Source organism: Hyperolius riggenbachi, chromosome 3 (assembly GCF_040937935.1).
Source record: "Hyperolius riggenbachi isolate aHypRig1 chromosome 3, aHypRig1.pri, whole genome shotgun sequence".
NCBI classification, from domain to species: Eukaryota; Metazoa; Chordata; class Amphibia; order Anura; family Hyperoliidae; genus Hyperolius; species Hyperolius riggenbachi.
Window position 1 is genome coordinate 250,749,408 of NC_090648.1, and position 25,803 is coordinate 250,775,210.

Here is a 25,803-nt window from a genome sequence, read left to right on the forward strand (position 1 = left end):
TTGGTAAACACAAGATGTTAACAATGCTTCCATGAATGCAGGAAGTAGACAATCTGTAGATATTGCAGGATTTGTATCAGCTGATCCGCTGTGACAAAGAAATGTTTTCCTTTCAAGGGTATTATGCTGTTGCGCATATTTTAGAGCAGAGAGGAAGCTCTGAGTTTAAGTCTGCTTTACAAATAATGTATGCGTGTAACTGTCATTGTGATATCTTCCAGCACATTTTATTGTTACACTGATCATGTACCATGAACATTATAATTCACGTAATAAAACTAGAGAAAATGAAAAAGTGTCTCTGCTGCCCACGAAGACCATTTGCATTTGTGCTGTCATTTTGTGCAGGTTAAAAAATATCTATCAAGGAGGTAAGTATGGAAAATGTCTCTTCTTGTCATTTACCCTGTTTTATACATCAGTGCTAATGCCACATGACTTCTGTAGAACAGGCGATGTCACAGGTCCGTCCTTTGGTTGTGTGCAATGTATTTTGGAGCAAGCTCCTTTATAAGCTGCACATAGTCTGTTTTCTCTATGCAGGCTATGCAGGCTTCTCCCCAGTTGTCCAATATCTTCTTTAATTCAGCAACCTTCAACTTAGACAGATCCACCAAATTCAGATCCAGCTTCTTTTCTGTACCACATAAACATGAGTAAATAAAATGAATGTAAGGAGAACGACATACAAGAGTATTTAGATAGCAAATTCACATTTTGGCACAAAGGCTTTGTGCAGTTTTACCATGAATTAAACAAAAACATCAGGCTAAGGTGGCTAGAACGGAATCAGGCCGAGGGTAGTGCACTCAAAAGGGAACTGGTCAGTGAACAGGGAAAGGTTGATTAGGCAGGCAGCACACAAGACACAGGTCAGATAACAGGCAGAGGTCAAGGAAAGCAGCAGCTCAGGTACTAGCCAGGAACAAGCAAAGGTCAGCAACAGGGCAGCATCCTTGTGGACCAGTGCTAGGATTATTCTTTAGAACTGAGCATGCAAAACATGATGGCTATATCAGGTGGTTGTTACCTTAGTATTCTTCTCATAGGTTCTCAGGCAAAACCTTTGAGAACTAGTAACAATTGGATAGCTGTATGCAGCTTGAGGCATCAGGGCCTCTGAGAGCACAAGGTCAGATACAAAATTAAATTCAGAGACAGAATAGGCCTATATGACATCTTGTAGCCTGTATGACTAGGAATTAGATTGTGATCCCCGCTGAGGGACAGTTAGTGACAAGACTAGATATACTCTGTGATGCGCTGCGGGAGATGTTAGCATTATATCAATACTAAACAATAATAATAATAGTGGCCACACCTTAGTGCTGGCATACATAAAAGCAGCTACAAGCAGAGCATGGAGCACACAATTCCCCCCCCCCCCCCCCGTGTTAATCTATATTACAGTGAAAAGGATTTCATTGCCGCTACAGCAATTCCTGCAACAATAAAATGTTGTAAACACACAAACAGTACATACCATATTTCATCTCGCAGATTTGAATATCTATCTTCCTTAGTCGCTCACAGATCTTGGATACTGGTACATGTGCACTCATAGGACGAGTAACTTCACTTACAATTCTTGTAGCTGCATCAGCCGTTGCTCCTAAATAATAACACTGATACAATAAAGCTTCTATTAAATGTTATCCACCCATAATATAAAAAGGCAAAAAGGAGTTATTCAGACAACATTACTAGAAATACAGAAATTATTTGATAAACGACAACAGCTTACCCTTTGGTCATAATTCAAATGATTATAAAAGCACTATGCAGTGGGACATATTTATAAATTCTTTGAAAGTTAAACTGTTACTGTCCCTGATTTACTAAGGTAAGGCACTGCACATTGAAATCCATCACTGTAGAGCTGCTGTAATCACCTGGGTACAGGGCAAGCAGCAGCACAACCAAAACAGTACAAGCAATAGAATATGTAGTGCACAGCTTCCATACAGCGGCAGCAATTGAGCTGAACAGGCAGAGGCCCACACCTCAATGGTGGTATGTAAGCTGGCTTTTAAAAAAGTACAAATCCTTAATCATGCTACTTTTTCTATTGAATTGATGATAATGGTACATGCTAGGCCAGCTTTAGCATTTAGTGTGGTTGATGGTCTAGTGGGTAAGACAGATACCTACTACACACTGAGGCCTGGGTTCAAATCCCAGCTATGGTATGTAAGCTGTTTTGAAAAACTGCAATTCCCTACAGGATGATATGGATGGGGAGAGGGAGAGAGAGGGGGAGAGAGGGAGAGAGAGAGGGGAAGAGGGAGAGAGAGAGGGAGAGAGAGAGAGGGAGAGAGGGAGAGAGAGAGAGAGAGAGAGGGAGAGAGAGAGAGAGAGAGGGAGAGAGAGATTTTTTGTTATTGAATCTGTAATTCGGGTAGTCCTGGTAATTCGGATATCCGTGGGTATCCGGATCGGTGGTGAAACTATCTGCAGATAGCTATCCGGATATCTGCACAACTATCTGGAATCCGGATCCGACCCGGATAGTAGAAAAAGGTCGGATACCCGAGTTAATCCGGGTACCCGGGATCCGAATGAGCATCCCTGCTTTTGACAGCACTGTGTAGGTGCGCATGCTCATTGTGTCAGATGTGTGACTTAGAAATAAAAATGTTTTGTTTTATCCATTCATGTGGACTGATAGAAATAATTGACAGTAAATTAAAGATTGCATTTCTTGTCAGGTGAGCTTATTGGAATTTCCCTGTCAAATTGCTACTGTCCCAACTGTATTCTGAACCAATAGGAATAGAGTTGGGACAGTAGGAATTTGAGTATTGCAGTGGGAAGCAGCAAAGAGGAATAGTAGCTAGACACTCCTATCTAGACAGTAAGGAAAGAAGAAAATATAAATAGAACAGAAGACAAGAAGAATGGGAGAACAGAAACAAATAGGAGAACAGAAAAACAAAGGAGAAGGAAGAAGAAGAAGATACAGTAGAAGTATGCAGAAAAGGGAATATACAGAAATAAATTGCTATACAACAAGAGAAAGGATACAGATGGAAATAGAATGGTACACATAGAAACAAAAACAAATATTTATTTGAAAATGTATTTCTAATGCATTTTAAACCCTCTTTAAAACCCTTTTTTATTAATTCCTAGAGAATCCTCTTTAAAGTGACACCGAAGTTAAATAAAAAACTTAAGATGTAATGATTTGTATGTGTATTACTGATAATTAATCTAACATTAGTTGCAAATAAAATGGACTCATAATTAAATTTTTAGATATATAGCTTTTTTTTTTTATTAACATTGCATAATTCTGTCATATTTGCAATTACAAGCTACTCTCTGTATTTTAAACTATAAAAACAAGGAGAGCTAATTATTATTATTATTCATTTTTAAAGCGCCAATGGCCCTTTCAACTTCCCGCTGTAAAAATCTTATCTAAATCTGTCTCTGACTGTTTCTTCGATGTACAAGTGCTCCAGAAAACAGCACTACTGCCGACCTAAGGTCAAAGAGCTCAGAGAAGCTCTTTTGCATAGACTGAAGTTTCTTAACTCTTCCTGTACTGGAAACAATAGGAGACTCATATCTGTGCTACTAATGTTCTATTTCCTAGCTATACTACACATACATTTCATTATATCATACGTTTATTTTCACTCCAGATTCCATTTAATGTATTTTTTTCCGAGGATACAGCTCTTATTAAAGGGGGCTCTGAGATTTCACCATATGCCCCAATTAAGGGCAGTAGACCCTACCCTTGAGCTTGAGATGGCCCCTTTGTTTATGCCATAAGCATGACGAATCAAGAGGGAGAGGGTAAGGAGGGTGTTAACAGAGAGACTGACTGCAGCTGCAGATCCTAACATGCTGTGAATGAATTTCAACACACTTTTCAAATGTTATTAAAAGCAGAAGGTATTTTGGAATATTCAGCTTCATGTAAGCTAGATGTTGCTATCACTTCAGAACAGTGCATGAATATGCAAATCATTGCTTTCTGGCCATAAAAAAAAGTTAGGCATACAGCCAGAACCCTAGTTTACAGTATGCTCATTGCCTATTAATTTTACTCCCAGGCTGTGGAGCTGTAAAAAGAATCCTCCTCTCTAATGTATAATTGTCATATAGCAACACAGTCAGTACTCCTGGCATTGAACTTTCACCTCTCACTTGATGCCAAAACCCAACCACAACTTTGTGCCTTCAGTTACCCAACCCCCTACCTCTAACCACCACCCCCTCAGTCTGATCCGAAATAATGCTCTTGATGACCCCTGGAAGGAAAGAAAGGCTACTAAATAGCTAAGGCAGTCCCAGCTGCAGCTTGGAAATCTCCCAGAACTGAAATGAACAAAACGCAGCCCCGGAATGACTCTGTGCCAAGATGAACAGAGCCAAGATGATACAGAATGCAGTTTAGTCTCAGCCTAGAGATAGACAGCATGGGAGATCAGACACTTTCCATCCATCTAAGGGCTAGTGTCATCTCTGCAATGCTGCTTCATATTGGTGCTGCACTGGAATGACAAGCCGCTAAGCACACAAAATTGACTTCCTGTTTTTAGCTTACAGAAGTCCCTTTATAAATTCATTTCTACACAAATGACTATGAAATTCCCTACACTATTTAATCTAGATCTTCATTCAAATATATCAGTGGTATATTTTACTGCACTGATAAAATCAAGGCAGAAGATGTTAGGACTGGTTCAGACGGACGCTTGCGGAGCGTTTACCGCAAGCGTTCGGACCGTCGCGGTAAACGCTCCCATTCAAGTGAATGGGAGCGTTTACACCAAGCTTTTGCGCGCTTTTACTTGAACGCGGCGTTCGGGTCCCGATTTTCGCGAGCGTTCGGGCTGCCCCTGGAAGCAACATGTAGCTTCCAGGGAGCGGCCAACCGCGACGGCTAATGTTCCCCTACGGGAAAAAAAAACGCAACCGCATCACGACGCGACTGAAGGCTACTGAAAGCCTGACCGCGCAGCCGCCGCAACGCCCCCAGACGCGACGCTACGCAGACGTCCGTCTGAACCAGCCCTTATGCAAGTAGCTCTGTAATTACGTGTTTTGAAAATATAGGTGATAAAGAACAGCATGGGAAATAGAATGTTACGCAACTACAGTATTTAAATCTGTGGTTTCAAATACCACAAAGAATATTATCTGCAATATACATTTTCCTGTGTTAATGTGGGTAGATATGTTACTCCCATGTCCAGAGATTATACTGGCAAGATAGAACCATGTGAATGGTTTGCTATATTCTACAAAGGATGGCAAAAAGAGGTTGGAGCTACATAAATACAGTATATAAAACCCAGGTTGAAAGATCTCAGGGGAAAATGTGAACAATTAAGATTAATTTTATATCTAATCACTCTTGGTCTCCTGGGATATAATCAGTCCCAAGTGTGTTTCCACAGGTCATAAATATGCTTGCATGTCTAGCAGGAGCGTGCATCTTCGTGGTGTGATTGCCCTGCACACTGTTTGTATGATCTTCAGATACTGTGCTTCAGCTTTTGCTCTAGGTGTGTGTGTGGCCACTTTTACAATTCCTTATATAACTGCAGAAAACTAGATCCACTATCACGAAAAAAGTAAGTAGTTAAAATCTGACAGAACAGACAGATTTGGGCAAGTCCACCTCTTATTGGGGGATTCTTAGGCAGGGAACACCCTTGACTGTTTCTGTACGCGCAGAAAAAAAACTGACATTCTGCATCATGACTCTGCACATTTTGTCCGTTTTTTGTATCAATTACATCAGCTGCTATGAAAAAACACGCGCATTTTCCTGCATAGAAACACAGTTGGTGTGCAGAAAAAGTATGCAGGAAAATGCGCGCAGAAAACTGAAAGAGAAGTGTGTTCTCTGCCTCAGGGTTTTCTTTATTTACAGCAGCATTTCCTGAACAGCAGCTGCAAAGTCTAACTGACAAAATAGTGTCCAAGTGAGCAGGGAGGCTGGCTGGTATTTTACTTTCCCTGGTGTTTGCCATGTCAGTATGCTACTGGGCAATCCCCACCTCCATTGCCCTGATAGGATGCCTTAATTGATAAAAGGCCCTAACCATCATTCCTTTTGATATCCTCGCCTCCAGCAGGATGACTTTCTACTGGTTACCTTACCTCCGCCTTGCGCAGTTCCAGCAGGTTGGCTCTCCTGCTGGGGTCCATGACTTAGGCAGCTACATCTTAAATGCTCCTATAAGTCATGGAGTCCCCTCTAGTGCTCTCCGGGACCTCTTATTTTATTTTTGCCTGAGCTCCCCTTAAATACTTAAATAGTATGGGGATGTTCCCCTGCAGCTCGCCTCTTCTCTCCGGCGGCAGCTCTGTTATGTCTTCTTCATGGGCTGCTTGGAACAAATTATCTGTAGTTACTATTTGTAAGGTGGCAAATTGGGCTTCGAATCATACTTTTCTCAAACATTATTATGTTGACTTTAGTAGTGTTTGGAAAAAAGATTACTTCCACTGCTGTCAGTATGGTTGCAGTTGATTAATTATGGTTGTTTTTATTGTATGATATTAACCACTTTACCCCCGCGCGTACGTATTTCTCCGCCCCTTTTTCCATCCTTTAACAACCAGGGACGGAGAAACACGTACTTTCCGCGTCCCCGACGCTGCCCGCGCTCCCGCTCGTAAACACGCCGCCCGCCGCTAGTAAACACGCCGCCGCCCGCTCGCCCAGAGATCAATGAACGGGAAAATCCATTCCCGTTCGTTGATCTAAGCCCCGCAATGATCAGCTGCTCTCCTATGGGCAGCGCGATCATTGTGAGAAAAAACTCACGTGTCCAGCCTCCTTATACTTCCTCCAAGCTTCCGGAAGGAAGCTTGGAGGTCGCATTAAAACAAAAAGTTACTGTGGCCATCTTGTGGCCAAATAGTAAACTACACCCTACACATTTTTCACATACAAATAAATGACTTTTACACATAAAATTAACTCATTACCTCCCACACTCCCCATTATTTTTTTTTTGTAATTAAAAAAAAATTAAAAAATTTACAATTAAAAAAAATACATAAATAGTTACCTTAGGGACTGAACTTTTTAAATATTTATGTCAAGAGGGTATAACACTGTTACTTTATAAACTATGGGCTTGTAATTAGGGATGGACGCAAAAATGAAAAAAATGCACCTTTATTTCCAAATAAAATATTGGCGCCAAACATTGTGATAGGGACATAATTTAAATGGTTTTATAACCGGGACAAAAGGGCAAATACGTTTCATGGGTTTTAATTACAGTAGCATGCATTATTTAAAAACTATAATGGCCGAAAACTGAAAAATAATTATTTTTTTCCCCACATTTTTCCTATTTTCCCATTAAAACACATTTAGAAAAAAATAATTCTTGGCATAATGTCCCACCTAAAGAAAGCCTAATTGGTGGCGGAAAAAACAAGATATAGTTCATTTCATTGCGATAAGTAATGATAAAGTTATAGATGAATGAATGGAAGGAGCGCTGAAAGGTGAAAATTGCTCTGGTGCTCAGGGGGTAAAACCCCTCAGTGGTGAAGTGGTTAAAAATGGAGTGTCAGCATTACCCATCCCTACTTGTTTTGTGTCTAGTTAGGGCCCAGTAGTATACTGACATGGCAAACACCAGGGAATACGGAAAACTGTATACTCACCTTCGGTAGTTTTCCTTTCCTGGTGGTTGTCCATGTCAGTATACGGCCCCACCCTATGCTGTTGGCTCGTACTAGTGACACGGAATGATGGCGGGTGTGGCTAGGAGCCTTTTATCAATTAGGACATCCTATCAGGGCAATGGAGGTGGGGATTGCCCAGTAGTATACTGACATGGACAACCACCAGGAAAGGAAAACTACCGAAGGTGAGTATACAGTTTTCCGTAATTTGGGCAGTTAAACTGCTGTTCAGGAAATGCTGTTGAAAACAAAGAAAACCCTGTAAATCTCCTATGAGGAAATGGACTGGCCCAAAACCTGTCGGTTCTGTCAGATTTTAACTGCCTACTTTTTTTACGATAGTGGTCCTTTAACTGCTTGCCGACCGCGTCACGCCGATGGGCGTAAGTTCCTTGGGGCTTGCACTTTTCTCCTGTGTTGCTGTCACTTACAGTAGGTAGTAGAAATCTGTCAGAAGTGACAGGTTTTGGACCAGTCCATTCCTTCACAGGAGGATTCTCAGGGATTTATTTATTTTCAAAAGCACTTAGGGCTGGTGCACACTGAGCGGCTTTTTGGGCGTTTTCAGATCCGCTTGCGGCTGCGGATCTGCTTGGTCAATGTATCTCAATGGGGTGGTGCACACCAGAGCGGGAGGCGTTTTGCAGAAACGAAAAATGCCTGGGTGAGGCATTTTTTGGATTTCGGATGCGTTTCTGCCTCAATGTTAAGTATAGGAAAAACGCAAACCGCTCTGAAAAACGCCTGTTCAGAGCGGTTTTGCAGGCGTTTTTGTTACAGAAGCTGTTCAGTAACAGCTTTACTGTAACAATATATGAAATCTACTATACTGAAAACCGCAGCAGCAATCCGCAAAACGCTAGCAAAACGCCATAGAAAAATAAAAAAAAGCGTTTAAAAATCTGCTAGCATTTTGCGGATCTGCTTGCGGTTTTTGGTGTGCACCAGCCCTCAGTGAATGGCAGTTGCTCTGTCCAACTGCCAAAAAACTGTGTAGCGAGCAGGGAAGCTGGCTGGCATCATTGTTTAAATCCTTTTTAAGGAATATCTTTATAAAGAATAGAAGCCTTGCTTAGAATCCCTTATGAAGAGATGGACTAGTCCAAAACCTGTCACTTCTGTTATATTTCTACTGCCAATGGTAAGGGACAGCAACATAGGAGAAAAGTAATTTATGGCTCATTTTACTCTGGAAAAAACGTACTTCTTATTTGTCTATGTTTGCGCATATTTAAAATTTTACAATTTTTCGCCATAGTGCCCCTTAAAGAGAAACTCCAACCTAGAATTGTTATAAAAACAACTATATTTCATAACAAGCCTGTCATCAGTTAAAACTGTGTGAGTGTGACTAGGCTAACACTTTAAAGCAAAAGCTATGGATTATGAATGATACCATTTAATAGCTAACTCAATGGACTGAAGCAGCTTTCTTCGACCAAACTTGATGAAGACAAATCAGCCAGTAAATGGTATCCTGCTTTAAAGAGGAACTCCAGTGTAAATAATGTAATAAAAAAAGTGCTTCATTTTTACAATAATTATGTATATATGATTTAGTCAGTGTTTGCTCATTGTAAAAATCTTTCCTCTCCCAGATTCACATTCTGACATTTATTACATGGTGACATTTTTACTGTGGGCAGGTTATGTAGCTGCTGCTAGCTGTTTTGGCTGTTAGAGACAGCTGTAAATAGCTAATTCCTGTCTGTGAACCTTGTTACATTGTAACAAACTGCCAAAAGTACCACGGTCCCAGAGCTTCTTGTGGGAGGGGTTTCAGCACAAAATCGGTCATACAGCGCCCCCTGATGGTCTGTTTGTGAAAAGCAATATATTTCTCATGTAAAAGGGAGTATCAGCTACTGATTGGGATAAAGTTCAATTCTTGGTTGGAGTTTCTCTTTAATCTTCATACTCTATTGCGGAATGTTTCATACTCTATTGCGGAATGTTTCTACTTTTGCAGTATGCTGCTAACATGTTCCCCAGTCACTGCATACAATGCTGTATTGTAAAATGGTGTTCTTGTGTGAAGCAGGTTTATACCTTGGATGGATCAGCAGTCAGAAAGCATTTTGTTTCTATTTATATGCTTGACATATCTTTGCAAAGTAGAACAACTTTACATATTCCACTGGTGATCAATGCTCTTTGTAGAGGAGTTTTGTCATTCTGCCAGTTACACGCTACACTGCTGTCTTTCTGATAGATCTATCTCCACAGGAACATGTTGATTCTTACCAGGCGGTTTTCTTTTCCAGTAGCATCTCTGCATGTGTTGACCAATTCTTCTTCTATGGCAGCCGGAGTAAATGCTTTGTTTTTTTCTAGTAAAGACTGGTAAAATTTCTGCAGATAGTCATTACACACTAAAAGAGGGACACAGAGAATACATTAGATCAAAGCCATAACCTTTTAAGACAGTCAGTTACTGGTTACATGATTTCTTCCAAAATTTTAAACATTTTTATATTCCTTCCATGATTTTAAATGTTAAATCAGTCCACCTCTATGTTGCAGGCAGCTCACCTTGTGCTGCAAATTACAAGGTTTATATTGTATCAGGAAAGTAGCACTTCAGTTTGGTAGAACTGCTACAGTATAACAGAGACTCAGGGTAAGTCTTCATAGCTGTGATCTACTCCAGGAAATATACCTCTGCAGAATCACTAAGGAAAGAAATAGGTGGATGTTTCATTCCGAGGCAGGTAATTTGGGTGCTGCGTGGCGCATGTTAACTTGGGTGCCACCATAGGCTGCAATGTTAACTGTGGCTATAGCAGTGCCAAATGTATAATTTGGATACCGGACTTAAAGCCAGTAGGGGATAATGTTCAGGAAGGGAAAGGTAGTGTTAAAGGGACAACTGAAGCGAACCAGATATGGAGGCTGCCATATTTACTTCCTTTTAAGCAATACCAGTTCCCTGGCTATCCTGTTGATCCTCTGCCTCTAATACTTTTAGCAAGAGACCCTGAACAACCATGCAGCAGATCAGGTGTTTCTGACAAGATTTGCTGCATGCTTGTTTCTGGTGTGATTCAGACACTACTGCAGCCAAACAGACCAGCAGGGCTGCCAGGCAACTGGTATTATTTAAAAGAAAATAAATATGGCAGCCTCCATATTCTTCTCGCTGCAGTTGTCCTTTAAGCATAGGGTAGCAGTGTTAGTTTTAGGAGTAGCTAAGGGGATGGTTTGTGTTAGGAGTAGATAGAGGGAGGGTTAGTGTGAGAAGTAGGTTGGGTGAAGTGTTAGTAAAATATCAGCAGTATTGCCGATATTCTACTAGCAGCTTCATCTGGTGGCCAAATTTCCAGGTGCCTTTCTCCCGTGTATGCATTTCAGTCTGCCACCATAACACAAGGGAAACTCAGGGAGCAAAAAAGAAAATCATAGAAAAGCTGTCATATTCTTCTGTCGTTTCAGGCTTAGACAAGTGTCTAGTATAATATACGTTGCATGCAAACCATATTGGAAGCTAAAGTTCCTGCTAGTTTATTAAATGTTAGCACTTGTCTTGGATGCAGGGCATGCATTTTTCAGTCTAGCAGAGGCGGTGTATGCCTGTGCGATTAACCATTCAATTGCAGCATGTGTTTAGGGACGCGCAGCCTTTCCACCCACCTTTTCTTAACTTTGTAACTATGTAACTGTAAGGTTAGCTGCTCCCAGCCCCTCCTCCTGAGTTTCCTGTTTGCATAATAAGTAGTAGCGGATTTGCATATGAATTGAATGCAAAGTGTGCAGAAAATCTATTTAGGTGCTGCACACTGAGCTGGTGGTAATTTCGGATGCAGCCTTAGTGGTATGCGCTGGCGTTCTCCTCGCAGTTGCTTAACAAACACAAAAACAATACAAGAACAGACATTGTGTATATTATAAGTCAAGGACATTATGCAAGTATAGTGGCAGTAAGCAACGTGAGAATTGTTCATTTTCAGTTCTAGCTGATTACTTTCAAGTCCTAGCAGCTCTAACGTGGTTCAGCATTAAAGAAAACCTGAACTGAACATTAAAAGTCAAAATAAACATACACAAGTCATACTTACCTCCCGTTTAGTCTACTCCTCAATCTCTTCCTCCTCTCCTGCGTCCTGTTCGTCCACTGTGATCAATGGAATTCTCCTTCCTCCATTTTGAAAATGGCCATTACACCATAACAGCTTCCTGGTCAGCACACTGTTTAACTGTAACATCGCCTACTTGAGCCATAGGGAAACATGGACACATCAGTTCTCCTCTCAGCTGTAACTGACAGCAACTGATATATAACTGACAGCAACTGATATATTTCAGTTCTGACAAAATGTTGTCAGAACTGGAAGGGATCACTGTAAGAAGAAAATGGTGAGCTTCTGAGAGGAACTGATAGCAAGGTAACTATGTAATGTTCATTTGAAGTTACCTCATGTGTTTATTTTAAATAACTTTACTCAGTACAGGTTCTCTTTAAGTATGGCTACCGCTTGAGGAAAAAAGCTGTTCCTGTGTCTGGAGGTTTTGGTAGCGATTGACCGGAATCTTACTCCTGAAGGCATGCGCTGGAAGATGCAGTGAGCTGGGTGAGAGGGGTCAGAGGCAATTTTGGTTGCTCTCTTTCTGCACCTGCTAGCGTAGAGATCCTGCAGGGAAGGTAAGCTACAGCCAATTATCCTTTCCGCTGATCGGATGATGCGCTGCAGCCTCCCCTTTTCTAATGCTGAGCAGGAGCCGAACCATACAGTCATAGATAATGTTATGGTGGATTCGATGATTGCAGTGTAGAACTGCACCATTAGATTTAGAGGTAGAACTATTTCAGCTGCGGTAGATGGTACATCCTCTGTTGCGCTTTCTTGACAATAGTGGCAGTGTTGTTGTCCCATTTTAGGTCGTTTGAGATCGTGAACCCAAGAAACTTGAATGACTCTGCTTGGGTTATTGTGGATCCATCTATCTTTCCATCCTTAGGTCACCTTTCCTCATCTAGCTTGTCACTCTCTATGCCGCCTCGTCTACTCCCCCCACCTAACACACTGCCTAATGGCCAAGTCTTTGCTGCTCTTATGTTCATGCAAAAGTATTAAAGAATGCGGCATGTGGTAGGTTAGTATGTGTGTGTTGGCAGGGACATAACAATAGCTCCAGTGACCCCCACTGTTGGGGGTGGGAGGTTGAGTGTTCCAGTGCAAGGAGCAGAGCAGTGTCATACATTACCTTGTTCCAGTGTGCAACATGTCCTTACTCCATTATAGCTGCAGTACAGCGGTTCTCGTCTGCGTGTGCCATATGCCGGTGGGCTTTCTTCACCGCACAAACAAAAGAGGAAAAGGGAACGTTTACCCCTTCCTAATTCCTATAGGTGCCCATACATTGGCAGATGAAGGAGCTGATTTTATCATTAGATAACTCCCTCTCTGATCAAATATGATCACAGTAGGATCTATTGCTGCTGCACATCTGCACACAGATTTCCAATAGATTTCAGCAAACTAACTAAACATTGTCACCCAATTGTTGCTTCAATCGATTTCTAGGCCAAAATCATTCAAAGCAATCGATCTGGCATGCTGGAAAGATCTCACTTGAAAGCGCTCGGTCGTGTGCCTGGCCTTGTAGACTTTTAATTTCCCCAATGAGCAACGGACCCCTAGCTGTTTCCCAACCTCATGTAATGTGTACCCCCCGGGCCTTTGGTGAGTGTTGCAGTGTAGTTCTGGTTCACCTGTGCGCTAGCGCACTACTCCTATGTCATATGTCTTCACTGCTGCCAGGAACACCTGTACCCCGTGACCCCTCGCATGCACTGATGTCACATACATGGGGCAGGGTCACAGGGTACAGACGTGCCCAGAGCAAAGGAGAGAGACACGGAGGAAGAGGTACGCTGGCAGACAGGCAAGCCAAAACTACACTGCACACTCAGCACGGTCTGGGGGGATACATTACATGGGGAGGACCTGGGGGGAGGGGGGAACACTGCACACTCACCACGGTCTGGGGGAATACATTACATGGGGAGGACCTGGGGGGAGGGGGGGGGACACTGCACACTTACCACGGTCTGGGGCGATACATTACATGAGGAGACCTGGGGGGAGGGGGGGGACAACACTGCACACTCACCAAGGTCTAGGGGGATACATTACAGGGGGAGACCTGGGGGGAGGGGGGGGGAACAACACTGCACACTCACCACAATCTGGGGGGATACATTACATGGGGACGACCTGGGGGGAGGGGGGGGGGACAACACTGCACACTCACCACGGTCTGGGGGGATACATTACATGGGGAGACCTGGGGGGGGGGGGGACAACACTGCACACTCACCATGGTCTGGGGGGATACATTACATGGGGAGACCTGCAGGGAGGGGGGAACAACACTGCACACTCACCACGGTCTGGGGGGAGGGGGGGGACAACACTGCACACGCACCATGGTCTGGGGGGGATACATTACATGGGGAGACCTGGGGGGAGGGTGGGACAACACTGCGCACTCACCACGGTCTGGGGGGATACATTACATGGGGAGACCTGGGGGGAGAGGGGGGGAAACAGCACTGCACACTCACCATGGTCTGGGGGGATACATTACATGGGGAGGACCTGGGGGGAAAAACACTGCACACTCACCACGGTCTGGGGGGGGGGGGATACATTACATGAGGAGGACATGGGGGGAACAACACTGCACACTCACCGCGGTCTGGGGGGGGGGGATACATTACATGGGGAGACCTGGGGGGAGGGGAGGGAACAACACTGCACACTTACCACGGTCTGGGAGGATACATTACATGGGGAGACCTGGTGGGAGGGGGGCAACAGCACTGCACACTCACCACGGTTTGGGGGGATACATTACATGGGGAGACCTGGGGGGAGGGGCGAAAAACACTGCACACTCACCACGGTCTGGGGGCATACATTACATGGGGAGACCTGGGGGGAGGGGGGGAACAACTTTGCACACTCACCACAGTCTGGGGGGATACATTACATGGGGAGACCTGGGGGAGGGGGGCAACAGCACTGCACACTCACCGCGGTCTGGGGGGATACATTACATGGGGAGACCTGGGGGGAGGGGGGGAACAACACTGCACACTCACCACGGTCTGGGAGGATACATTACATGGGGAGACCTGGGGGGAGGGGGGGACCAACACTGCACACTCACCGCGGTCTGGGGGGATACATTACATGGGGAGACCTGGGGGGGGACAACACTGCACACTCACCACGGTCTGGGGGGATACATTACATGGGGAGGACCTGGGGGGAGGGGGGGACCAACACTGCACACTCATCACGGTCTGGGGGGATACATTACATGGGGAGGCCTGGGGGGAAGGGGGGGAACAACACTGCACACTCACCACGGTCTGGGGGGATACATTACATGGGGAGACCTGGGGGGAGGTGGGGAACAACACTGCACACTCACCACGGTCTGGGGGGATACATTACATGGGGAGACCTGGGGGGAGGTGGGGAACAACACTGCACACTCACCACGGTCTGGGGGGATACATTACATGGGGAGACCTGGGGGGAGGTGGGGAACAACACTGCACACTCACCACGGTCTGGGGGGATACATTACATGGGGAGACCTGGGGGGAGGTGGGGAACAACACTGCACACTCACCACGGTCTGGGGGGATACATTACATGGGGAGACCTGGGGGGAGGTGGGGAACAACACTGCACACTCACCACGGTCTGGGGGGATACATTACATGGGGAGACCTGGGGGGAGGTGGGGAACAACACTGCACACTCACCACGGTCTGGCAGAAGACATTACATGGGGAGGACGGGCGGGGAACAACACTGCACACTCACCACGGTCTGGGGGGATACATTACACGGGGAGACCTGGGGGAAGGGAGGGGGGTCAGACAGGCAGACGCAGAAGCACAGGTTTCAAATAGATTTTGTGCTGTGTGCAGATGTGTGGCAGCAATAGATCCCTCCAATAGAGAGCATCGATTTTGTTGCCGTATCTGCCAGTGTATGGGCACCTTAACCGATACTAATCTGATAACAATTCTGTTAATGAAATAGCAGATACCATTTTACAAAAGTCCAATGTATTGCCATTTGTTTTTTCCACAGCAATGAGGAAGTTTACAAACAGGAACCTCTGGAAATAATGCATCTAAAAAAAATCTATTACTACATTTACACAAAATGTAAATTAAGTCAGTCCATGCATGGCCAGTATAAGGTTTCCAGAGTGATAATTGCAATACACTTCTCTAGCCAGTGGAAAAGTTCACCAGAACTATTAAGAAACTTCCCCTGTGAAAAATTTCCCATTCACTGCTAGGTGTCATTACGTAATGTTCACAGTTCATTTTTTAAACTTGTGACACACTTGTGTGAGCAGCATTGTGATACACTTGTGTGAGCAGTGCTAGCTCTAAGTTCATTTTCCAGTAATTATCAAGTGTATGAGAGTGACAGCAGAACTGGAAAACTGTGTTTAGGCAAACTAAGCTGACTTACCACCTCAGTAGCTCTGAAGCAAGCATGAAATAAAGGCACTGGGAAACATGGGCCACCAAGAACAGCCAACAGAACAATATCGGTATTTTAGCAATATCCTACTATTTTACAGTGGTATTTCTAATTAGTAAAATATCGGTATGTGTTACTCATAGTTTACTACGACAAAACCCAACCCTATTCTCACACACAACCCTCCCTGGGCACCTAACCTCCCCCCACCCCACCATAACCTTAATAGACCAACCCCACTTTAACCCCCCCACCGTCAATATGCTGGAAAAATTAAATTTGGGGGTGGCTGACATTGGGAAATGATATCAGTATCTGAAAAGGGCAAGAGCATTGAGACACTGGTCATAGCAGCATAAAAACAGGAAATAACCACAGGATCCACAGTAGCAGGGATCTGCCAAACTAGGTAGGACCAAACCTCAGAGAGTCACACTACTGGCAGGATGCACATCATTGCCTTCAGTGTAACCTGAGCAGATATACTGTGCCCCGTCTCAGTGTCTGCTGAGTGTATTCACACTACTCACTGTTGTGCATCTGCCCATCCCCCCCCCCCCCCTTCCCCGTTGCCCACACCATTCGGGTCCTCCCCGCAACGCGGTGACATTGCCGCTGGGCTTGGGGACAAGCATGAGAAGCACAGAGCCCTGGCGGAAACATAGGGCCACCATTGGCTAGATCATACATGTCAAACTCCAGCCCACGGGCCAAATCTGTCTCTCAGAGCCATTAAATTTGGCCCTTAAGTTGTTCCCCCACTTTACATTATGTTTGGCCCTCTCTGGACCACCAGGGAAGCTATATTGGAGGTGAAGCCGCCCTAGAACACCAGGGTAGCAATATGGAAGAGGTTGGGGAAAGCACTAAACACTAGGGAACTGTATATAGGAGAGTTGGGGCCTTTAGAAACCAGGGAACTGTATAGGGGAGGGAGGACCACTAGGCACCAGGGAACTGTATAGGTGTTGGAGGGGGGCCATTAGACACCAGGGAACTTTATAAGGGAGGAAGGTTGCCAGTAGACAATGAGGATGGCCTGCGACTAGGTCCGTGTACAATTTCGGCCCACTTTTCATTTGAGTGTGACACCCCTGGCCTAGATCAAAGGGAATCCTACCAAGCAACAGGAAGGATTCTCATTGGACCACCACTCAATGAACCAGTGGTCGTTTTGGGAAACCTGAGATTTCCTAAAAGTGAATATTATTTGAGCTGACCACTTTTATATAGAGCAATCTGAAAACTGCTATTATTTCTCCAGATACAGGGGCACTTTTTGTGTTCTGCAATCTTTAAAAAACAGGCTATACAGTTTATCTTATTTGTGGAGATCCTCTGACTGTCCACATAAGGAAAGCTTTGCCTGCTTGAGTTCATTATTCATCATGTATATATTTTGTTACATGGTTTCACCGCACCCTTTCCTTATGTAAATGTTAGGTTTTCACAAAGGATGTGTATTTATCCAGCAGAGGAGAGGCGTGTTTCACAGGTACTTTAACCATGACACTAGGAGAGAACAGGCCTTAGTTATTCTGTGACAGATCGCCACTTCTTGTGATGCACAATGTTCATTGCCTCCCTGATACGTTACCCCCTAAATAACCTCAGTGTGTTGGATATGGAGGCTGCCATATTTTTAAGCAATACCAGTTGCCTGGCTGTTCTGTTAATACACTGCCTCTAATACTTTCAGCCATAGACCCTGAACAAGCATGCAGCAGATCAGGTGTTTCTGACATTATTGTCAGATCTGACAAGATTAGCTGCATGCTTGTTACTGGTATTATTCAGACACTACTGCGGCCAAATAGGTCAGGAGGCCTGACAGGCAACCGGTATATATAGGTCATATATAGGATGTATATATAGGAATATTAATTCAGATGACAGAAATGTAAAATGTGAAACAAATGTAACTGTTCATACAGGTGTTAGATGTTTGTCCTTGGAGACTATTGTCCCAATTAAGATACCAATCCTTTAGAGAGGCACTCCTGCAAAACGCCCACTAGAGGCATTCCTAACGCCCTTCCCCAGCTCTCAATGGGCAGGAATGGCGGTAATTGAGGCTACCTCATCCAGCTAGCCCCCTGGATCAGACAGCATGTTTTTTTGGGGGGAGGGGGGGGGGGGGGTTACAAAAATGCTCACCTACAGATCTCTTTAAGGGAATAAGTTTTCAATCCTTGCCAAGGTAGAATATAGCAAGAACAGCTGAAACATTTGTGAATATGTTAAAGCTACTCTTGTATGTACACATTAATAGCTGACATTTTGTTTAATAAAGCTAAGGCAACAGAGGCATATCTAAGTTATGGCATGTGCTTGGGGCATACCAAGACAAGAGGCAGAACATTTATATTGTGCTTTTTTCAGTGGACAAGCACATCAGGGCTGCAGCCACCAGGGTGCACTCGTGCTCCATGGGTAACCAGGATTATTAGGGAGCCTTTCCCATAGACTCCTCACTAAATTACATACTAGCTTGAGCCAAGATTTGAATGCTCAAATCTTACATTAACCTTCCTGGTGGTTCTTTAATTCTGCCAAATAGGCAGAAATACATTTTTTTTTAATTTTTTGTTTCATGTAAAGCTAACAGAGTGATAGCTACATGAAACAACACTAGAGGGCGCATGTGTCCGTCTAGTGCGATCGTCGCCGGCATCAATAGCAAACAGGGGAATGCGTTCCCGTTTGGCTTTTCCTGTCGCCATGGTGACGATCGGAATGACGTCATGGACGTCAGACGCCTCCGATCCAGCCCATAGCGCTGCCTGGAAGTCATTGGTCCGGGCAGCGCAGGGCTCTGGCGGGAGGGGGGGGCCCTCTTCCGCTGCTGCGTGCGGACGATCGCCGCAGAGCGGCGGTGATCAAGCTGGACGCGCGGCTAGCAAAGTGCTAGCTGCGCGTACAGCACTTTACATGAAGCAAATCGTCCCACCAGGGGCTGAGATATCCTCTGTGGCGGCTTACCCCGAGCTCAGCTCGGGGTTACCGCTAAGAGGGTTAAAGGCAACAGCCTTAAAGGGAACCTAAACTGAGAAGGATATGGATTTTCCTTTTGATCAGTTGCCTGACTCTCCTGCTGATCCTGTGTCTCTAATACTTTTAGCCACAGCCCCTCAACAAGCATGCAGATCAGGTGCTCTGGCTGAAGTCAGACTGGATTAGCTGCATGCTTGTTTCAGGTGTGTGATTCAGCCACTTCTGTAGCCAAAGAGATCAGCAGGACAGCCAGGCAACTGGTATTGTTTAAAAGGAAACATTCATATCCCTCTCAGTTAAGGTTCCCTTTAACCAGTACGCTATCTAGACTTCAGAGAATACACGTCAAACTCTGGCCCATGGGCCAAATCTGGCCCTCAGAGCCATCAGATTTGGCCCTCAGGTGGTTTTCCCACTTTTCATTATGTTTGGCCCACTGTAGATCACCAGAGAAGCTATATTGGATATCACCAGGGAAGCCATATGTGGAGGGGGAAAGCACTAGATACCAGGAAACTAGGGAAAGGAGAGGGCCACTAGGAAACTGTATAGGGGAGGGAGAGAGAACAACTAAACCTCAGGGAATTGTATAGGAGAGGGAGTGAAAACCACTAAACACCAGGGAATTGTATAGATGAGGGAGGACCACTAAACACCACGGAGCTAAATAGGGGAGGGAGGAGAGCCACTAGACACCAGGGAACCGTATAGGGGAGAGAGGAGGCTATTAGAAACAATGGAACTTTAATAATGGAGAGAGGTGACCACTAGACATTGAGGTTGGCCCGCGACGTGGTCCCAGAGCTCAGTTTCGGCCCACTTTATATTTGAGTTTGACACCCGTGCTTTAGAGCCTCCTATGTATCCATCTCAATGTAACCCCCCCCCCCCCCCCCCAAAGCTGTCTAAAGGCACATACACACGCCGTACGTAGCAAACGACGGGTCCGCTCAGCGGATCTGTCAAAGACAGTCTTATCAGTCTGCCGACAGCTTGTACACATGTGCTACTGTCTGCAGAACGTCCACCCAGTGGGAGGGTCTGACAGACCCGTCGTTTGCTAAAGTACGGTGTGTGTATGCACCTTTACCCACACCTGCAGTGACCTGAAGGGAAGAGAGAGGCGAGTGTCATGCACTGTGTGCTGCACATCATCTTAGTTTTGCAATCCTCTGCCATACAATAACAGAAGATGTTTTTTTGAGATGGAACACATATTCTAAACTAGTCTCTGTGCTTTTTTTAATTCAACAAATACATTTTGATCAGGCAAATGTATTTATACAATACAGGTAAACTTGAATGGTGTCATACATATTATGTATGGTAGATGTAACATTTCAAGATAATATCGCCATCTACAGGATACTTCCTTACTTCTTGTTTAATTCCTACAAACTAAGGGCTGGTTCACACGGGCGTCTGCTGAGCTTTTGCTTGGCATTGCGTTCAAACGCCAGCGTTTAAAAGCTAGCTTTTGAAGGCTTTTGAAACCAGTGTTAGTTACCTGGTAACATCCTTTTTAGTAACCTCCAGGACAGGTCCACCATGAGACGACCTAGGCTCCTCCCAGGAACAGGAAACGTACCAATTGAGCACTCTATAAATTTTCAACTGACCCCTCTAACCTCAGTCAACCACAAGAACTGTTTTCCATCAAAGAGGGTCATAATATCATCATACTACATATCTATACACATCTAAATCAATCTGTAAACATATATATGTATATATTTTTTCCCCGTTATCCGGGTGGGTTACGGACCTGTCCTGGAGGTTACTAAAAAGGATGTTACCAGGTAACTAACACTGGTTTTTCCAGTAACCTCCAGGACAGGTCCACCATGAGAAGATGAGCAAGAAGATCTTACCAATTCTAGGGTGGGCCGACTGCCTGCAGAACTTTTTCTCCAAAGGATTGCTGTCTTGCAGTCATCAAATTCACCCTGTAATGTCTCGAGAAGGTGCCCATACTTGACCACGTAGCGGCTCTACAAATCTCTTCTGGCGTAGCACCCGCTCTGTAGGCCCATGATGTGGCAGCTGCCCTAGTTGAATGAGCCTTTACTGTACCTAGCAGTGTGGACCCTGCTAATCTATATGCCTCTTCTATACATAGTTTTATCCATTTAGCTATAGTTCTTTTAGACATCTTTCTTCCTTTTGTAGCGCCTGTGCTATTGATGAATAGGGCTCTTGATTCTCTGAAGTCTGCTACTCTATCTAAGTAAGCTATAAGAGACCTTTTGACATCTAAAGATGGTTCTTCTTTGAATGATGGTAGTACAATTTCCTGCGATCTATGGAATCTAGTAGCTACCTTAGGAAGAAATTCTTCACGTTTTTAATATCACCTTGTCGTTAAACACTAGACAAAAGGGTTCATCACAGCATAATGCTTCCAGCTCGCTCACTCTTCTGGCTGAAGTAATAGCTACTAAAAAGATAACCTTCATTGTTAATTGTCTTAACGGAATCTCCGTAATAGGTTCAAACTGATCTCCCTTTAGAACTCTTAATACCAGGGATAAATCCCAGGGAGGAACTCTTCTATTTATAATGGGTTTCTTTCTTTCTATAGACCTAAAGAACTGAATGATAAGGGGATCGTTTGCTAATTTTCTGTCCATATAAGTGGATATTGCTGTCACCTGTACCTTTAATGTACTGAGAGCTATGTTCTTTTCTACTCCGTCCTGCAGAAATTCTAACACTGTGGGTATCAGTTCGCCAGAGAATCCTGTCTGCTCCTTCCACATGTTAAAAGTCTTCCAATATTTCAAATATATTTTTCTAGTTATCTTCTTTCTACAATCCAGAAGTGTACTGATCACTCTTTCGGAAACACCTCTCTTCCTTAGAGGAGACCTCTCAGAAGCCAGGCAGACAGGTTTAGATTTGGTATGCAATTTACACTTCCCTTCTGCACTTGTGCTAGCACTGTTCCGTGAGGGAGTCTCACGGGTCCTTCCAGCTTCATCTTTAGAAGGATCGGATACCAGCTTCTCCCTGGCCAGTCTGGAGCTATCAGGATTAATGTTGCTCTGGACTGTCTTAACTTCTGCAAAACTCGAGGTATCAATTGTATTGGTGGAAACGCGTATGCCTTCTCGAAGGTCCAAGTCTGGCTGAGCGCATCGACTGCCTCCGCCCCTTCTCCTGGATTTAAGGAATAAAACCTCTTGCACTTCGTGTTCCCTCTGTTTGCGAAGATATCTAATTGGGGCCGACCCCATCTCTTGACCAATGTTCTGAAGACCCTCCTGGATATCTCCATCTCTGAATTCGAGAGTCTGTGTCGACTTAGAAAATCTGCCATATTGTTCAATGAACCCTTCAGGTGGACTGCAGACAGGGATAGGAAGTTTTCCTCTGCCATTGTTAGGATCTCTATTGCTAGGTCTAGAAGTTTCTTTGACCTTGTACCCCCCTGGCGGTTTATGTATGCTACTGTTGTCGTGTTGTCCGTTCTGATCTGTACGTGCTGTCCTCTCAAAAGCTGTACTGTTCGTATCAATGTCTCTTTTACTGCTCTTAGTTCTCTGTAATTTGATGATTGGTGTCTTATTACTCTTGTCCAGAGACCCTGGAACATCCTTCCGTTTAGATGAGCCCCCCATCCTAGAAGACTTGCATCTGTGGTAACGTAACTTTGTGCTGGAATTGTCCATAATCTTCCTTCGGTTAGGATTTTCTCTGACATCCACCATTCTAATGATCTTAGTACTGTCTCTGGACATGTTACCTCTCTCTCCAGATCGTCCTGTCTCTTGCTCCAGATTTCCATCAACCAACTTTGAAGTTGTCTTGTGTGTAATAACGCCCACTGGATTGCCGGAGATGTGGACGTCAGAAAACCCAGTATTCGCATGACCTCCCTTATCGTCAGTCTTGGATTTGTCATACAATCCTGTATTATCCTCCTTAATTTTATTATCTTCTCTTCTGTTAAGTACAGTCTTTCTTTTCCTGAGTCTATGACTGTCCCTAAAAACTGTATCCTTGATGTTGGTTTCAGTACTGATTTCTCCCAATTGATCAACCATCCGAGAGCTTGAAGTTGATCCAGTACCTTTTCCGTGTCCTCTCTTGCTTGTTGATGAGAGTCTGCCACTATTAGTAAGTCGTCTAGATAGGGAATTATTAGTATTCCCTTTTCGTGAAGATTCTTTACCACTTCCCCTATTACTTTGGTGAATATGCGGGGTGCCGATGAAATGCCGAAAGGCAGGACCTTGAATTGGAGATGCTGGATTGATTTGTTTTGTCTTACCGCAAATCTGAGAAATCTCTGTGATGATTCTCCTATCGGAATATGCCAATAGGCGTCTCTTAGATCTATATTTGTCATGAAACAGTTGGGGGTTAGCAAGTTTCTCACAGAGAAGATCGATTCCATCCTGAATCTTTGATAAGTCACAAACGGGTTTAAAGGTTTTAGGTTTAGAATTAACCTGAATTTCCCCGACGGTTTCTTTACAAGAAATATCGTAGAGTAAAATCCCTTGCGATGTTGATCGCAAGGAACTGGAACCACCACCTCCTCCTCTATCATATCCTTTATGATGCCTTGTAAGGCCTGACGTCTTTGTTTGTCCCTTGGCAGAGGAGTGGAAACAAACCTGTTTCTTGGAGATGATTGAAACTGAATCTTGTACCCTTGATTTACCAGACTGAGGATGAAATCGTTTCTGCTTATTTTCGTCCATTGTGAATAAAATTTTGTTAGACGACCCCCAACCTTTTCTTTGGCGTCACTTCTTTTCTTGAGCATCTGGGTTCCGAAAGGAAGGATTCCTTTTCGTTACCTCTCTATTGAAGGCCCAGGGCTTTCTCCTCTGCTGAGGTTTATCCCTGATCTCCTGCCTATTCCTTCTAAAGAACCTCTTATTCTGTATAAATTTCTTTTTCTTTGGGAATCCCTTCTTTCTATCTCCTGTTCTCTCCAGTATTTCGTCCAGTTGGGCCCCAAATAACAGGTCTCCATCAAAGGGTATGTTACACACCCTTGTCTTTGAGGCCTGACTGCCTTCCCAATTCTTGATCCATAAATTACGTCTTGCGGAATTAATTAAGGCAGAAGTTCTAGCATTCACCCTTATGTTCTCGGCTGCCGCGTCCGTTATATAATCTGTAGCTTTTGATACTACCTCCAAAGATTCTAGTATTTCTTCTTTAGATGCTCCTCTCTCTACCTTGTCTTCAACGTCTTTCACCCATAAGGCTAATACCCTGGACACACATGTCGTAGCGGCTGCAGGTCTAAAATTTGCTCCCGCTGAAGTCCATGCCTTCTTAAGGGCAAACTCCACCTTTTTATCCTGTGGGTCCTTAAGATATCCTAGATCCTCAAAGGCTAATTCGTTATCTTTATTGACTTGAGAGAAAGCTGCATCAAGTCTAGGACATCGGTCCCAAACCTTGGCGTCCGTCTCGGTAAATGGAAATCTCTTCATAAATCCCTTGGACATAAATAATTTCCTATCTGGGAATTTCCACTGACTCAGAATAGTATTCTTTGTTGATCTATGTACTGGAAATGTGAGTGGCTCATCTGGTTCCATTCCCTGGTACAGTCTATCATGTAACGATATCTCTTCCGATTTCTTTGGTTCAATTTTTAAAGTTTTATTGATTGCTAATATCAGCTGATCAGTCTCATCTGCCGGGAATCTGAATCTAGATATTTTCTTTATGTCTGATATACTTTCCATACTTTTGGTTGAAGATATATCAGAACCATCATCATCCTCATCTTCCCTCTCCTCTACCTCTTCATCCTCAGAGGAGGAAATGATAGGTCTCTTAGATGAGGTTCTACTTTTAGTTCTACACTTTGCTGGTTGTTCAGCCACTGCGTCCCCAGTATCAGGTACGGAAGCTGCTAGAACAGCCGTACTAGTGCTAGCATTAGATCTGTCTGTAGGTGGGACCATAGCCGAAGAAAAAACCTCCTTCAAAGACTTAATAGTATCTGACATTTCCTGCTTAACAGCTGTCATAATTTCATCTTTTAGGCCCCCCGATTGCTCCTGAATTATTTTAACCAGACAGGGTTGGCAAAACTGTTTACTGTATGTATTGGCAAGTTTTGTGTCACAGAGCGGGCAACGCCTCCTAGGCCTTGATGGGTCAGCAGATTCTGTGCCCTATAATGAAACACAGAAAAAAACCGAATGTCAATCTCTTGCCTCTAATTGCCGCTTATAAGGACACCCAGGTGTATGATTTCAGAGCGTGATTTTTATGATGTCTCCAACACCAGAACAGAAAAAAGGTATAAGTATAAGAATAGCAGTACATAAAACCTTTACTGAGGCTCCCTGAGAAATTTCAGAAAGAACAGGGTTTATCAAATACATAAACTGAGGTATGTGATAGCAACTAAGTAACACTAATGTCACACAACCTGCCCATATACACAACCTCTATGTATTCAAACCTCAGACAGACGTAATATATATATACATATGGATATACTCTGTTACAAATAGAGACCTCAGATCAGACGCTAAGCAGTATAATATGCCTTGCCTTAATTTCTATTCTCAGATAAGACCTCAGCATAGACGCGGCATAGGGCTCCTCGGCTCATACCATAAAGGTCACCAAGCCT

At 44.1% G+C, this 25,803-nt stretch overlaps 1 protein-coding gene across 1 annotated transcript in view; it reads right to left on the minus strand.

The window, feature by feature from the left end:
• Window positions 1-205: 205 nt before the first annotated feature.
• The window catches only part of CDNF (cerebral dopamine neurotrophic factor), a 31,926-nt gene continuing 6,328 nt past the window's right edge, over window positions 206-25,803 (minus strand). The window contains exons 2-4 of the mRNA XM_068276157.1: window positions 9,919-10,046; window positions 1,484-1,625; window positions 206-637 (exon numbers count right to left, since the gene is read on the minus strand). Of these exons, the coding sequence (XP_068132258.1) occupies window positions 459-637; window positions 1,484-1,625; window positions 9,919-10,046 (449 nt within the window). The 3' untranslated portion in view covers window positions 206-458. The remainder of the gene's footprint in view (window positions 638-1,483; window positions 1,626-9,918; window positions 10,047-25,803) is intronic.